The 14,866-nt window shown below is 39.4% G+C and overlaps 1 protein-coding gene across 2 annotated transcripts; it reads left to right on the top strand.

Annotated features, from left to right (window-relative positions):
• Window positions 1–4,148: 4,148 nt before the first annotated feature.
• Window positions 4,149–8,253, top strand: LOC310957237 (aquaporin-4-like; the record flags this gene model as incomplete). 2 transcript variants are annotated; one of them, XM_083927724.1, is made up of 5 exons in its annotated part: window positions 4,149–4,240; window positions 4,836–5,253; window positions 5,337–5,501; window positions 6,163–6,243; window positions 7,130–8,253. In XM_083927724.1, 5 exons carry the CDS (start codon window positions 4,149–4,151, stop codon window positions 7,367–7,369), a joined length of 996 nt encoding a protein of 331 aa, XP_083783850.1. In that variant the 3' UTR covers window positions 7,370–8,253. The 2 variants fall into 2 exon arrangements, with proteins under 2 accessions (XP_083783850.1, XP_083783851.1); XM_083927725.1 differs by lacking the exon at window positions 4,149–4,240 and adding an exon at window positions 4,255–4,392.
• Window positions 8,254–14,866: the final 6,613 nt, after the last annotated feature.

The following is a 14,866-nucleotide window of genomic DNA, read 5'->3' on the forward strand; positions in this document are numbered from 1 at the left end:
TCAATCCACAGGGAAATGTATACCGTCAGGACTTCTTTAAGGTTGTGATGTCACAGCTATACTATATGTAGAAAGTGCCATTACAGTCATTCCCCAACTGCAATGATGTTACACAGGAGCAGAGAGCCTAGATGCAGGAGACCTGGTGACTCTGTCAAATAGGACTAGATTTTTTCTGGAAGGGGGCAGCACTTAACCTGACTATCGCCAGATGACTTTTGTTCCACCTTGACTGCGCCACCTCCACTCAACCATCTGGGATCGATCCATTGCAGAGGGATTTCAGGGTCTGTAAAAAATGGTCGAGCCAATCAGGACCGCCGGGCGGGGGTATTATAGATGTGACGTAGCAGAGAAGCAACTGTTGTGATTCAGACAACAATGGCGGCTCACATCGAGGAAGCAGGCGTCAACATCGATGCTGCTATTTCATCTGTGTTTTGTTTTTTTTAAAAGAACAGCAGAGAGCCTCTGAAGGCTTTTGTTGGTGGAAACGATGTCGGCTGTTCTGTTTGGCTTTTCCCTCCGTCACTCATCAGCGTCACGGGTTGGTTTTGATGCGAATGGTTGAAGTAGCATGTCAATAAAGATGACAAACAAGTGGTTTATCCAATCATATGCAAGGATTTTTGATAAGGCCCAGCCTCCTGAAATCGCTTCCCAGTCGAGCGATCCCAGATTGATGAGTGAAGCAAGGCAGAACGAAATTCATCTGGCGAGAGTCCGGCTAGGCAGCACTGACTTGGTGACACTAATCTTGAAACTGTGGTGATTGTATAATTCTTCTGAGATGCCAGGTTTAAAAAAAGTGTGAAGCATCCACGTTTCGCCAAATAATACACAGTTATGGTTGGCGGAGGCAAGCAACGGCAAGATGGACATTTGAGTTTCTCTCTTAATTGCAATTCAACTGATGATTACATGTAATTGTTTCATTAAATGATCTTATAGTTTAAGATTTCTTGTTTGCACCACAAGTAAGTCATCAGTAAAAAGGGCTCTGAAAGACTAAATCCACCTCTCCATCTCCAAGCACATTTTTGGGAAAGATGGAGCTGTGTTGGGTGCTTGGCGCTATTTTTAGTTTAATGTGGTGCCTGCTTCTAGTTATCCAGGCTTATTATGATTGCAGTATTTAAACAGGAGCATATTAGCTACCTGTAGCTCCTATTATGATTTTGAATTTCCCAAAAGCTACTAAATGTTACATGTGAGCTTGCGCGGAAAGAGCATATACTTTCTGAAATTACAGTTGCAAAGATTGTTTACATGACTGATTATAACCATTTATTTTTAGGATCAGTGGTTTACACAAGGCTTTTTCCCTATTGCATGCCAATGTAAATATTAAAGGAAGGCTCTGACAAGATATCTTACAATACAACCATGTCATACAATTTTATGTAATGCATGTCACATTAATGCCATAGTTTGACAGCCAAAACGAGCTGATGATAACCTTAGTGTGTCATGACGTTTATCAGAACAAGCGACCAAAACAATAAACAGCCAGCATATCCACTGAGTGTTCAGTATGTACTGTTTGTATTAGTTCAAGTTTTGTTTAGTCTGAACTACAACTGCTCAAACATCTGATACAAAAATACAGACTCTAGTGTTTTTTAAAGCGGCATAAGAAAGTTCACCACAATTCAAGGCAAAGAATATGTCTTGTTATGAATTGCTGATATGAAGTAGAAGCTAGAGCAAAATATCACAACAGATTATGAAAGAAGACAAAAATATCCTGTGTTGCTTATTTGTTGTTCACGTAATGATAGAAGTGACAAACAAATGTAATCAGAGAAAATGGTTGGATTATAGGCAAAAAAATGAATGGCGACATTAAAAATGATCATATTTAAAATGTAATCATAGGTATTCTGGAGAAAGATTGATAAATGATTTACACTGTCCGATACATTGAGTCAGACTGAAGCAGCAATGGTAAACTGTCAAAGGCCATGAAGCCACCATCAATATCCTGTTTGCTGTTTTATTATATCTAATAAAGCATGTTTGTACTTGTACAAAATAGTACATTGGTGCATCTATATCTGCATAGTCATTAAGTCTAATCATTCAGAGTCATAATTAAATTCCAATTCAGAATTAAATGTAATAAATGTAGCATCATTAAATTGGGTACTTTTAAATCACTTGTCTAGTTCAGTTAATTGTTATTCTATTATTAAGAGTCACTGCACAACTCTTCTGGAGCTTTGGATTTAAGACTTCCAGCAGGTGAAACTAAACCAGACTTTTTTTAAATGACTCTTGCATATGTAGTTGCAACCTTTTGTATTTGATCTGACAAAAAATAGAGTGATGCACTTTATTTTTAGTCATCTGAAGTACGTTGGGTTCCTTCTTGTAAGAGCCTAGCCCTTCACCTTGAGTAATAATAGGAAAACCTCAGTGAGTGCAGATCATTAGTATTCAAATAATGAAGTAGTTCAGAAGTTTTATCAGTTGCTGTAAAAAATCTTTTTAAAAAAAACAAACTGTTAATATATAAAGTGATAGTGTTTTCATTATACTTAGTTATGAAGAGGTCACAAACACCCTTGAAGGAATATCTGATGAAAACAGGTGATTGTTAAAAAAAAAAAAAAGAAAAAAGTGTTAGGGCCATTTCCTACATTGATCCCTGTATTCATACAGGGATACTGATTAATCACCAAAATATAATGTTTATCTTACCATTCATACTGAATAGACCAAGTTTCTTTTTTGGAAGCTTATCAAGGAACAAATAATGAGGAAAAACAATGCATGTGCAAGTGTTTGCTAATGTGCAAACACTACAGATAAAATCGAAAATGTGGAAATTATATTTGCCTATTTCTCAACACAGGTCAACCTACTGTTCATGGTTTTCAGGGCTGTTACACATCCTCCAAATCTAGATGTTTAACCAGGAGTTTGTTGACATAAATCCTCAGATCATACCGGTTAAATGATAACAGGACTGTTTTTTTTCAACTATGAGGTGACTTTAGTCAAAAGGGCATTTTATTAAACCTCCCTCGTCCTAAAGAAAAACTAATTTGCTATTTTACGCCTACCAGACCCTTTTTATGTATGACTTCATCCAACAAGAGGTGTAAAACAGCATTAGCACTGATTTTGTATCCTGGCAATTATTTCCTAAGAGCTATTTGCAGACAGCATGGTGTGTGTGTGTGTGTGTGAGAGAGAGAGAGAGAGAGAGAGAGAGAGAGAGAGAGAGAGAGAGAGAGAGAGAGAGAGAGAGAGTTATGCACTAGAGCATATTATTTTTACCAATGGTGGTAGAAAAAGTCACAGTATAATAATTTATGAACACTCCAAGTAAAAGTCACACATTCACAAGAGAACAAAAGTGTTAGCAACAAAATGTTATCAAAGTAGTAAGTTGTTATTGGTCCCTTTCAGAGGTTTATGCTATAATATAGACTATATATTTTTTACTTTTATAGAGTGGCTTTAAGTATGATGAAACTCGCTTTACTGTATGAATGAAATGTATCAATATTATTATTATTATTATTATTATTATTATTATTATTATTATTATTATAATTATTATTATTTTTATTATTTTTCTCTTCTCTTCTTATTTACAGTGCCAAATCATAAGAAAAGTTATCTCAGGACACTTTACACAGTAGGTATGGACCACACTCTATGATTTACATACCATTTACATACCATTATTAGTGTTATTAAAATGGAAATTTTAATACAAGCACATAAAACATTTTACCTTTGTTTATTCATACATTTACTTTTTTTCCACCACTGATTTTTTTCCCATAGTGTATGTTGCATCTCCTATGATATCACTTAATATTAACATAATATCTGCACATTATTGTTCTAAATGTGGGTCAACCATAGTTCCATCATAGAAATGTTTGAATAGGGTTGAAATATTCAAGTTTTTTTTAATGACAAAATGTAATGTGTAGTTCTGCAGTGGTTTTGTAAATATTGAGCATACTTCAGCATGTGACTAAGATGCTGAGGCTGACTGAGTCATTGTCACACTTTGTGTAAAAGTCCAACTGTTTGCACAGCAAGCAAATGTCATGACTCCTCCCCCTGTGCTGGCTGTTTAATTCCCGTGAGGAGATGCCCAGCTAGTAACTTAATAAAGCTGCTGGATGCAATCCCGGGGCACAATGTGTGGATCATGTTCGTCTGACAGACCTGCTCTCTGCTTCTCTACTGCTTTAACACAGCCTGCTGCTTTCCTGTAAGTACTACAGTGTCACACAGCCATTTCAGCTTTTAGATGTGATGGAGGGAGACTTGTCTCTGCCTGTTGAATAACTCACAAGGACTTATGAATGAAAACACTGCAGACACAACAAGGACAGAGAGAGGGAGAGCATGTTATTGCATTTGGTAAGTTTTAGCCTTTTGACCTAAAGACTGAAGATATCAATGCAACTTTGTTGCCTTGGAGGTTTGCTGATATCTCAATTGTTAACATGTTTCTGAATGTACAGTAACTTAACAGATGTTTCAATTAATTTAAATAGTATTTTCGTTATTAGTCGAAACATGTACATTTTTCTTCCATCCTGGTTAAAGTTCAATAAGTGACAGCAATTAAACATTATATGCTTTGACTGTAAATGAGATCATTTGCCCCTGTACACGATGTTTAAAGAGTGCTCTATATAGCATTTTGTGATGGAAAGTCACAGGCTTAAGACCATAGTGGAGTTATAAATGTCGTGCCCAGAGGCAACCATGCTGATAGGGTTCAGTACTTTTCTAGCCAAATGCACACACCAGGAATACATAAGTAGGCTAATCATTTTGCTCATTACTCTTTTTGCCAGGAGGTTCCTGTCCTGGTGTAACTGTCAGAACATAATGGTGGCTTTTAAAGGGATCTGGACCAAGGACTTCTGGAGGGCTGTGTCTGGAGAATACCTGGCCACTCTCATCTTTGTCTTTCTCGGTCTGGGCTCCACCATCAACTGGGCTGCAGGGGAGGAGAAGCCTCCCCCACCTGATCTAGTCCTTATCTCCTTGTGCTTTGGCCTGAGCATCGCCACAATGGTGCAATGTTTTGGCCACATCAGTGGTGGGCACATTAACCCGGCAGTCACTGTAGCGATGGTTGTAACTAGAAAGCTGAGCCTGGCAAAGGCATTGTTCTATGTGATGGCTCAGTGCCTGGGAGGTATTACAGCAGCTGGGATCCTCTACTTTGTCACACCTGCTGCTGTCAGAGGGTCCTTAGGTGTGACCACGGTAAGAAGCTGATCATAATTATTTTTCCCTGAGTGCATGATATGTTTTCTTACAGTTCATTAGGAAAATCTTCTATTTCCAAGGTGAACTCCAACATCTCATTAGGACACGGCCTTCTTGTGGAGCTCCTTATCACATTTGAGCTGGTCTTCACTGTCTTCGCCACCTGTGATCCCAAACGCACAGATCTAAGAGGCTCTGCTAGCCTTTCCATCGGGCTTGCTGTAGCTATTGGTCATTTATTTGCAGTAAGTACCTTCCAGTGAGTTATATAGCAGACAGATATGAAATGGCAGTTATACATTTGTTGTTTGAAACCACTACAACTACAACACACTAACCTTCTTCTGCAGCCCCATCTACATATCAGCTGACACTTATTGACCTCCTAATCCAGAAACACAGATTATTTTCAAATTCTTATCAAGTTCTAAACGCCGCACTAAAGAATTGTAGAACAAGTGCAGCTCCAAGAGCAAGCCCCTTTAGCATGCTCTTAAAGCTGGAGCACTAATGCTTCTTGAGAAAGAGCAGGTGCATTAAAGCATCTACATTTAATGCTACCACTTCTAACTGATTCACACCCACATGCACATCTTTATTGGAGGTTGCCTTTGCATAGCAACCGGTCTCTAGGGGCTGAACCCTGCAGAGCAAATGAATGCACAGGGAAATAGATGTTTTGTCTCACACTGCTCAATGGATCAGTCCCTGAGCCTGTTAAGCAAATGCATTATATACACGTCATGACTTGCATTAGATATGCTTTGCAGTATAAAACATGTTCTGTAAATCAAAGTAAGACAGCATTATACTTATATACATACAATCTATCGGATGATAACGTTATGCAAAACTATGATGTTTTAAAGTTTTAGACTGACAACAATGCTGTTATGTGTCTTCTAGATCCCTTATACAGGAGCTAGCATGAACCCTGCTCGATCCTTTGCGCCTGCACTGGTGACACTTAACTTCGAGAACCACTGGGTAAGAGATACTTCCCTCAGACGATAATCTTTCTTGTGGGAGTTTGCTTTGCCAAAATATTACCCAGTCACTCTTGACAGTGACATGGTCGGTTTGCCTGGCCATTTCTGTATGAATAAGGTAGGTACCATATCAAAATGCTCTGAAATCTGCAGTGGAATAATGATGATGTCCGTAGAGGGCAAGCTCTACTACTGCAGGCTTGTTTGCCATGTTGCAACCTGGTAAGGTCACATTTTCAGCACCATTGCCAGAATAGTAAAACCAGCTGTTGCCTAAAAATACAAAGAGATAACCTGGTGAGGTGGTTTAAAATCTTACCTTTGAAATTTATGAGTTCATCCAACAAAATAAGTGCCACAGAATCACACGTTTACAACATTTTCTCCTCTAGCTACATTATAAGATGACACTGAAAAATGTGTAAAATAGCATTAGCGCTGAATATCCTTTTATTCATGATGAGCTATTTGCAGACAGCATGGTGTTAGAGTGTGTGTGTGTGTGTGTGTGTGTGTGTGTGTGTGTGTGTGTGCGTGTGTGTGCGTGTGTGTCTGTGTGTGTGTGTCTGTGTGTGTGTGTGTGTGTGTGTGTGTACTGGGCGATGTGCTTAGGTGGAACACAGTCAGTAGCTGTCCCTGTGGCTGGTATCATATTCAGATGTGTCCTCTCTTGGAGGCAAATGCTCGATGCAGCAGACACTGATCTGCCCCTGATTAAGGTTGACCCTCTTTTCCCAATCTGTATCCTCACTGAGCAGCTCAGTTTGACAGCTTTGGTAGCGATGCCATTGCTTCATTTTGACAACAGTAATAATAAAACATCTCCCATGGGGACATATTAACCACTTTACTAATTAAGGTGTTGGTTTTGATGTTTATCGTAGGTGTACTGGGTGGGACCCATACTGGGAGGCATTCTTGCTGCTGGTCTGTATGAGTACCTTTACTGCCCTGACCCTGAGATGAAGATGCTGAAGCAGGCCTTCCAAAAGGACCCGTCAGGGAAATACAGGGAGGTGGAGACAGAGGACATTGCCATCAAGCCAGGATCCATCCACACCATCGATCTTGAGAAAAAGGATCCTTTCCAGGACTCAACGGGAGAAGTGCTGTCTTCAGTATGACTATCACGTGCACTGGAAATGGAGACCAATCTGTAGAGCAGAATGAAAAACCTTGGAGTATCCATCTTGAGCTTGTCCCCCTCCAAAGCAGAATATTATTTCTGTCCATGAGGCTTCACAGCAAGGCTGAATTACTCTCATTGTCATAAAGCTAATGTGATGTTATGGCTCAATCCCACAAACATCTACAACCTGTTCAATACTCATCCTGAGGCCCTCCGTGAACGATTTTATAACAGTGTTGGCATGCAGCACACATTGCACGCTGCAGAATGACAGCCCCCAATACATTGTGTTAGGGAAAAATGTGTTGGGTCAACCAATTATGTGGGGTCATCACGCTGAATTGGAAAAAATGAAGAAGAAAATGCAGGCTTGTTATTTCTGGATTAGTGTCATATTTGGTTTATGTACTTTATATGTAATAACAGGAGAGGTTTTTCCCTGTAATCATTAAGCACATTACAGATTCCAAGCGATGTAAGGCAGCTCTGGCAAGCTTTATTATCAGAGTTGTATTACAGTGCTCTCTCTTTTCAGTGCATTAGTCACAGAAACAACCAGTTCATGCTGATGGAAACACTGTTTTTTCACAAAGTCTATATCTTTTTTTGATGTTTATTATGTCTATTACATAATGATTTTATTTTTTCTATTTCGTAAAAAATTGTGATACTTAGCTGTCGTTGTTTTATAGATCTAGATTTGGTTCTTGTAACATATTTCTTATTTCTCTGTAAGATTTTAACTTATTGATACGATAATTGGATGATCTGTCTATGGTTTGGCATTCAAATATAGCTCAGTTCTTGTTTAATGCTCACAGACTGGAAGTGATACTAGATTGGCAGTTGTAATAAAGTTTTTTTCTAAGTCATTGTTAATCAATTCTTCTGGCTTATTAATTGGTACACAAGCCTACATCTTCATCACAATCAGAAGCAATCTAGGGACCATACCTATAAGGCTTTTCACTTGTTTCTGGAAATAGGATCTTGGCATTGGGGAAAGGAAAGGTTCAGATCAATGACGGATTGGCTAATCTACCTTTGGATTATGTCTCCCTATGGCCGAATAAATGTCCAGGATGTCTGTTCCTCGTCACTTAAGTCTTGGAGAATAGCTTCATGTAATCTCACCCCATCAGCAGAGAGCAGAGGAAATGATACCACTTTGTGGTTCGAAATAGAGGTGATCTGTTATGTCTGCACTTTATTTCCTTTTAAAAAAAAAAAACAGGTGCAATTCAATCTTTTTCTGTGATGGAAAGGAAATGATAAGCCCCACTGATCCTGCTGCATCAACTCAAGTTGTACATGGCTCAACTGTATTGCATTTTCAAGGCTAGAATGCTAGTTTAATTCAGATACTGAATCAAAATTGTTTTTACTGTTACAAAGACTAACTCCCCAATTTCACCTTCCTCCCCATGTAAGTGCAGTCTTTATGTGTGACAACAGCATCACCTACCGGCCACAATGTGAATCACTAACTAAGCAATAATGCTCTCATTTGTATTTCTCCAGGGGAGGGCACCCACGAGCCTTGGATGCACAGGTTACACTGCAACCGTGGGTAGAAACAAGTCAGTTTTATTCATAAGTCTGAGACGCATTTCATTTGAAATTGGTCCAGGCCATTAATTCAAAACTACACAGGAGGAATAAGTGTTGCATAGCTCTATAATGGGAACCTAGTCTCCGTATAGGGGCCGGAGCTCGTACTAAAATACTTTTTTATTCAACCAATTTTGTGAGAAATTCTTATTTTCACCCAAGCTGCCTGAATTGAACTGCAATCTCGACACATTTCTGTATGAAAGGGTGGCAGACAGTTGTCACAGAGATTGTTGATGTTAATGAATGCTGTTCTTCAAGGCCTATGGGAGTTGAAAATTGGACATCACTGCTTTTCTCAGCAGCACTATCCTTTACCTGCAAGCACGCTGCCTGTATCCCTTAAGGTTTCAGTGGCTTGAGGCCAGAACCCTCTCAGCTCCCTTTAATCATCATTATAGCTCAAATAAATGAGTACATAAATCTGATGTTTCATGCATTAACTATTACCTCTTGGGACAAACGATGGGGAATGGGCTCACTTGTTTTTGATTTATTGGTCTTTTCTCATCTGAAGATTAAATAGGGAAAGACAGGTGAGAAGAGCAGTCCCTGTTGGACTAGAAATTTGGTTTTTGAATTTCATATCGGTGATTGGGGGTAATGGTATGTATATGTGGCTTGGCCTTTGTCTGCACACAGAGTAAGGTATTGTTGAAACTCTGTGATACATTTTCTTGCATAAATGAGCAGATGGTGTAAAGTGCCACTCAAATTCTAAGATGCCGTTAGAGAAAATGTCCTCTCTGTGTGCTGACAAACTTCCAAAGGCTTACAGCAGATGCCTCAATTAGCAAAAAAGGCAAATACAAAGTGACAGCAAATGATCGACCAACACTTTTTCTGTTTGTTGACATCATGGTTATCACCGAGATGTTGAGCAGAAAACTGAGACATTCTTCACAGTGGCTGCCTCAATAATTCATTAATTTAGTTTCACAGTCGTTGCAAATACCAACAATGGCTATATATCATGAGAATATTGTTATAAGTAGAGCTTCATTTGCACATCATACAGATGCAAGCAAAGTATATCTCAAAGTGCATCTCATGCTTATCTAACTGGGAACAGACAGATTTCTTGTGACTTAAAAATTCAGATTTTCAATTCCCAGCATACAACAGAAGGGGCAAAAGATAAAACACACACCTTAAAGATCATTAGCAATTAATATTTGGGGAATCGTGAAGGAAAAACAGCGTTAAACACTTGTTTAATAATTCATACTATAAACAAGAAAGTCTCCCACTTCCTTAATAATTTAGACGTAAGCTAATGTTGATTTATTCAGGAAGGTCTCTGCCACAAGCACCGCCTGGAGTGCCCAAATTTGAATTAAAGTAGGACAGTAGCAGGCGAGTCTGTAATAACATTTGTATAATTTTATTATTGCTCTGGGCTCAGTTCATTTCCTCCTCCAGTAGCTGCGTGAAATTGTTTGATTCTGGAAACTGCCTTGAGTCTGCGGCTCTGGGGTTGGAGGGTGGTACAGGAACAGGAAGGCATGCGACACTCTCTCTCTCTCTGTCTGATGCTGTCAGACACATAAACACAGACACACACACACAACTCCACGTACACGCACTTACACACATGCAGAGAGAGAAAGAGATAAATAACTTTGTTATTCTGGGTGTTGTAATACTATTACATTGGCTCACTTAATAACTCAAGCTGTCTAGAGAATATGATTGATATTCTCACTCACCTTGTCACTCATGATAAATATTTCACTATTTATGCGAAATAGCTAGGAAGCGGAATAACTCATTCATTACATTATCAAATCATATAAATATGAGAGTTTGTGTTTACGTCTTTTCCCAGTATCGAGACAACAATTTCTTCTTAATATTAGTCAAAGAAAGTCACTTCCACGGTTCCTGTGCAGAGAGTTCCTGTGCTTTTTGTAACTTTACTGCTTAGAAATATTTAATTTTGTTCAGCTCACAAGGAAGAATTTAACTTTATCATGGCTTGCAGGTTTACTAAGCTATCGAGTCTAGTTTGTGGTGCTTCCCTACTGTACTGTGAATTTGTTTACCAATGATAGGCCTATCATTTCCAAAATGGAAATTTGCAAAACTCTGATTAGTCTAACACAAACAATCAAGTTTGGGAGGTATTAGCCCATGTAACACACCTGAGACCCCAGTGGCTTTGACACAGGAAGGGCGGGTGGAGTTCTGATTGGTTTCCTCAGGGCTCTGCTTCCAACTTCCCACCCTCACACATTCCCTTACTCCTCCTCCCCCCACTTCAATTCCTTTATGCAGAGAAGCCCAAACTGCAGTTTGATGAAACACATTTGTTTGACTTAACTCTTGCCTCGCCATCACGACTAAATCTCAAAGGCCTGTCGGTGTAATGTGGCCCAACAGCAATTGGGTTAATGAGAGGATATATGTACAAGTGTGGGACTTGACCGGAGGAGCTGTTTTCCATTTGGGTTTGGTCTGCTCGTGTTATTAGGGAAACCTTTATTATTGTTGCCCTCTAGTGGGAACCATATAATAGGATTACATTTTATTAGAGCCTCCCAGCATTACCCAAGCAGCCCCCTCCTCTTGTCTCTCTTCCCCTCATAGTAGTGGCACTGACTCTTCTGTCCATTGTGGGTGGGACAGGTGGTTTTGGGGCAGAAAGGATGTCAAAAAATGAGGCTGCAGGTGATCCCATACAATGAGGATCCTCATCTTGTATAAGTTACAGAAATAGTGACTCGTCAAAATAGAATCTTGATTTGTCAAATAGAAAATCAAAACTATTTTATGTACAGAATAGACTCTGACGGGTGTGCCGTGCTTGCTTGGTAAGCTGTAATAACCCCATTGTAACAGTGAGTCAGAGACATGTATGCACAACACCACTGAGTTTGCATATACGAGAAGTTTCTGGAGTAGACCATGAACAAAGACACAACTATACGTAGTGCACAGTATGTTTACACTGTATAATTACCATTGTTGTTTAAACCTTCCAAGGCCATACTTGATTATTTAACTTGTACCAACAGTCATTCTCCAGAGTTAAATATCATTGTGCCAAAGATAATATTTGATGTACAGTGGCCTGAAACTGTGCAACCCTGCAGGGCAGATTGAGTCAGGCTCTGGCTTTCTTCCTTATCCATCCTTACATGCCCACAGGCCATTGGAGGGTGTGGCGAGTATAGCAGCAGTTAACATGGTCTGCGAAAACCAACATTTCTCTTAGTCCACACACACTGGTTTATGTAGACCAGGAAGGCCAACTTCAATTAGTAGGTGCAGTGATTGCACACATGGTTTAGCTACTTAAATATCATCTGACACAAGAAATAAATACACATTCAGATGTTATAAAATGTAGACAAAGAGGTTTCAAAGTTTGGGACTGTGGGACTCCCCTCAAACAGAGCTTGAGAAAAGGCAACCCCCTCACCCTGTCTTAGTTTACTTGGTAAGTTTTGCTCAATTCCTGGATTCATAATAGGATCATAATAATGTTATTTGATCCCACAAACAACAGCTGAGCCAAGATAGCCTAATATTGACATAACCTGTTTGACATCACTTCAGACTACATCAAATACATAATGAAAAAAGGTCTGTCTTAAGGCATTTATTAGTTTTTGACTCTGGGAAAATGGGAAATTCCCCCAAACTACTGTTTCTCTGAACAATCTCTTTAACCAGATCATACACATTTAGGCTATTTTTGATCTTCTTTTGAGAACTAACATATTAACTAATATAGCATTTTTTTCCACTTATATTCACTAAGCCTCCCCTAAAACTGTTTGGAGCCTCCCTGAAGGACGGCCTCCCACTTTTAAAACGTCTATGTTATTATTAAATTGATAATAAAATAGGGCCTTCCTTTACAGTGTTTAAATTGTATCACATTCAAACTAACAACTTTTGCTAAACAGCAGCCACTTTGGCAAAAAGTATGGGATATTGCTAAATGCTAAAATGCCGTCTAACAATTGCACAAGTAAAGAAGAGTCATAAAGTCAGCAATTGGACTGATATTCGTTATACACCAATATTTAGCCACCTCAAGCTACTGGTAATACCGGACCAAATTAGGCTGTAGCTGGAAACCGTGTGTGTGTGTGTGTGTGTGTGTGTGTGAGTTTGGAATTCAAATTCCAGCAAACAGAATAAGTTTTCCAGCGTTCCTCTCTCCTTTCTTTCGTGTATGCATTAATATACCTATGATGTCATTCGGGCAAGGCAGTTTCTGTTTTGGGGAAAACTCACATCTGCAACCAATTTGGATAATTTGTCCAGCAAAATATGCTGCAGCCAGCACTCGCCTGCTGTTGCTGCTGTAGCAGTAGGTCTAGATACATCCCCCTCCCCCCACACCCCCCAAAAAAGAAAAGGCTTCCACAGCGCCTTTAGAACAATAGCTTTGTGTTTTGGTATCAAACCCCACATGTATTCAAAGATCTCCGCTGGTTAGCTTCAACAACATCTGATGCATATTTTGAATACTGAAGTGAGAGGATCCCATTATGAATGGGCTCCATTTGTGTGGAAAATGGATAACTCATGGGATTTTAAGGCCTGGGGCGTTCTCCGTTCACTATAGTTTGTCAGACTAATAGCATCAAAATGTGTGTGTGCGTGTGTGGGAATGATAGTTGGAGCTTGGTGTATCATGTGCCAGCCAGTAACCTCTGGGGCAAATAACTTCATTGTAATACTTTAATCCTGTTTTTGTTTTCCTGTTGGACATACTGGTCAAAAAGTGGAAAGTGTAATGGCTCTTGGATCAGATGGGCAAGGGATAGCTGGCCTTTCCTCAAAAGCGATTCTGTTCATCATCTACAAAAGATGAGAGAGGGAAACTCTTTTGATGGGGAGAAGTGGAAAATGCTTTTGTTTGTATGCTTGCATCCATCAGTTGACGTGGCATTCTTATTCCACTGTTGCTTGAACTTGAGAGCAAACTTGGATTCATTTTTACCCCTGGATGAAGATTAAAACAAACACAGTTTGTAAATATTTGTGTCAAATTTCAAGTTTCCTCTCTTCCTCTTCTTTTTTTCCTGCTTTGAAAGTTGGGTAGTGTTACAATAACACCAAAATTGATTTGCTTTCAGGGCTGCTGTTTAAAAAGTTGATTCTCTCAACAGTAGGGGGCGCAAGAGTGGGCATTTCAGCCTTACTCCACTTTGTATGGCATGGGGATAACTGTTGAGAATGTAAAGAAATAACAGTCAAGTCCAGATGTGCGCAAAATAGACTCAGACAGAATGATTATTCATGTTCACATGAAGGAATTTCACAAAGAAATGACTTTAAACATATACTTCCTTTGCTGACTGCATTCCCCAAGTAAATCTAAAAGCCTCAGAAGTGCCTCAATCTTCCTGAAATCATGCATGGTTGAACATTTGAAATGAGCTCGCACATCACCCTCAGGCACTGATTCAGACTTGATTGGGGCAAGGCAAACTGCAAGTGCTTATTTATACAACTACGTCATTTGGAGGTTGTCCAAGAGGAGGAAAGAAACTGGGAAGATTAGAAAGGAGTGAAAATGTCATCAACCACATTCCATTAAATTAATAAGTTGATTCCAGGCTAATCAACAAGTTGCATGTTGCACATAGAGCTAGTGTGGCATCATGTGTTAAAGAAGTACACTAAGATAGGCTACATGTTGGAGAGGTAGTGGGGGAGAAAATCAAAGGACTCCACCAACAATCTATATAATTATCATCATCTGCTGCTTTTCCTCCCTGGCAAAGAAACACTCCATCCATTTGTAGCAATCGCCCGGGGGAACGTTACATCAAAACTAATCATAACGATTAAAATCAGCTTCCCTGCGAGAGGGAGGCAATAGGCAAGTTGGAGGCAGGAGGAGTGAGGGTGTTGTAAA

Source organism: Echiichthys vipera (assembly GCF_963691815.1).
Source record: "Echiichthys vipera genome assembly, chromosome: 15".
NCBI lineage: Eukaryota > Metazoa > Chordata > Actinopteri > Perciformes > Trachinidae > Echiichthys > Echiichthys vipera.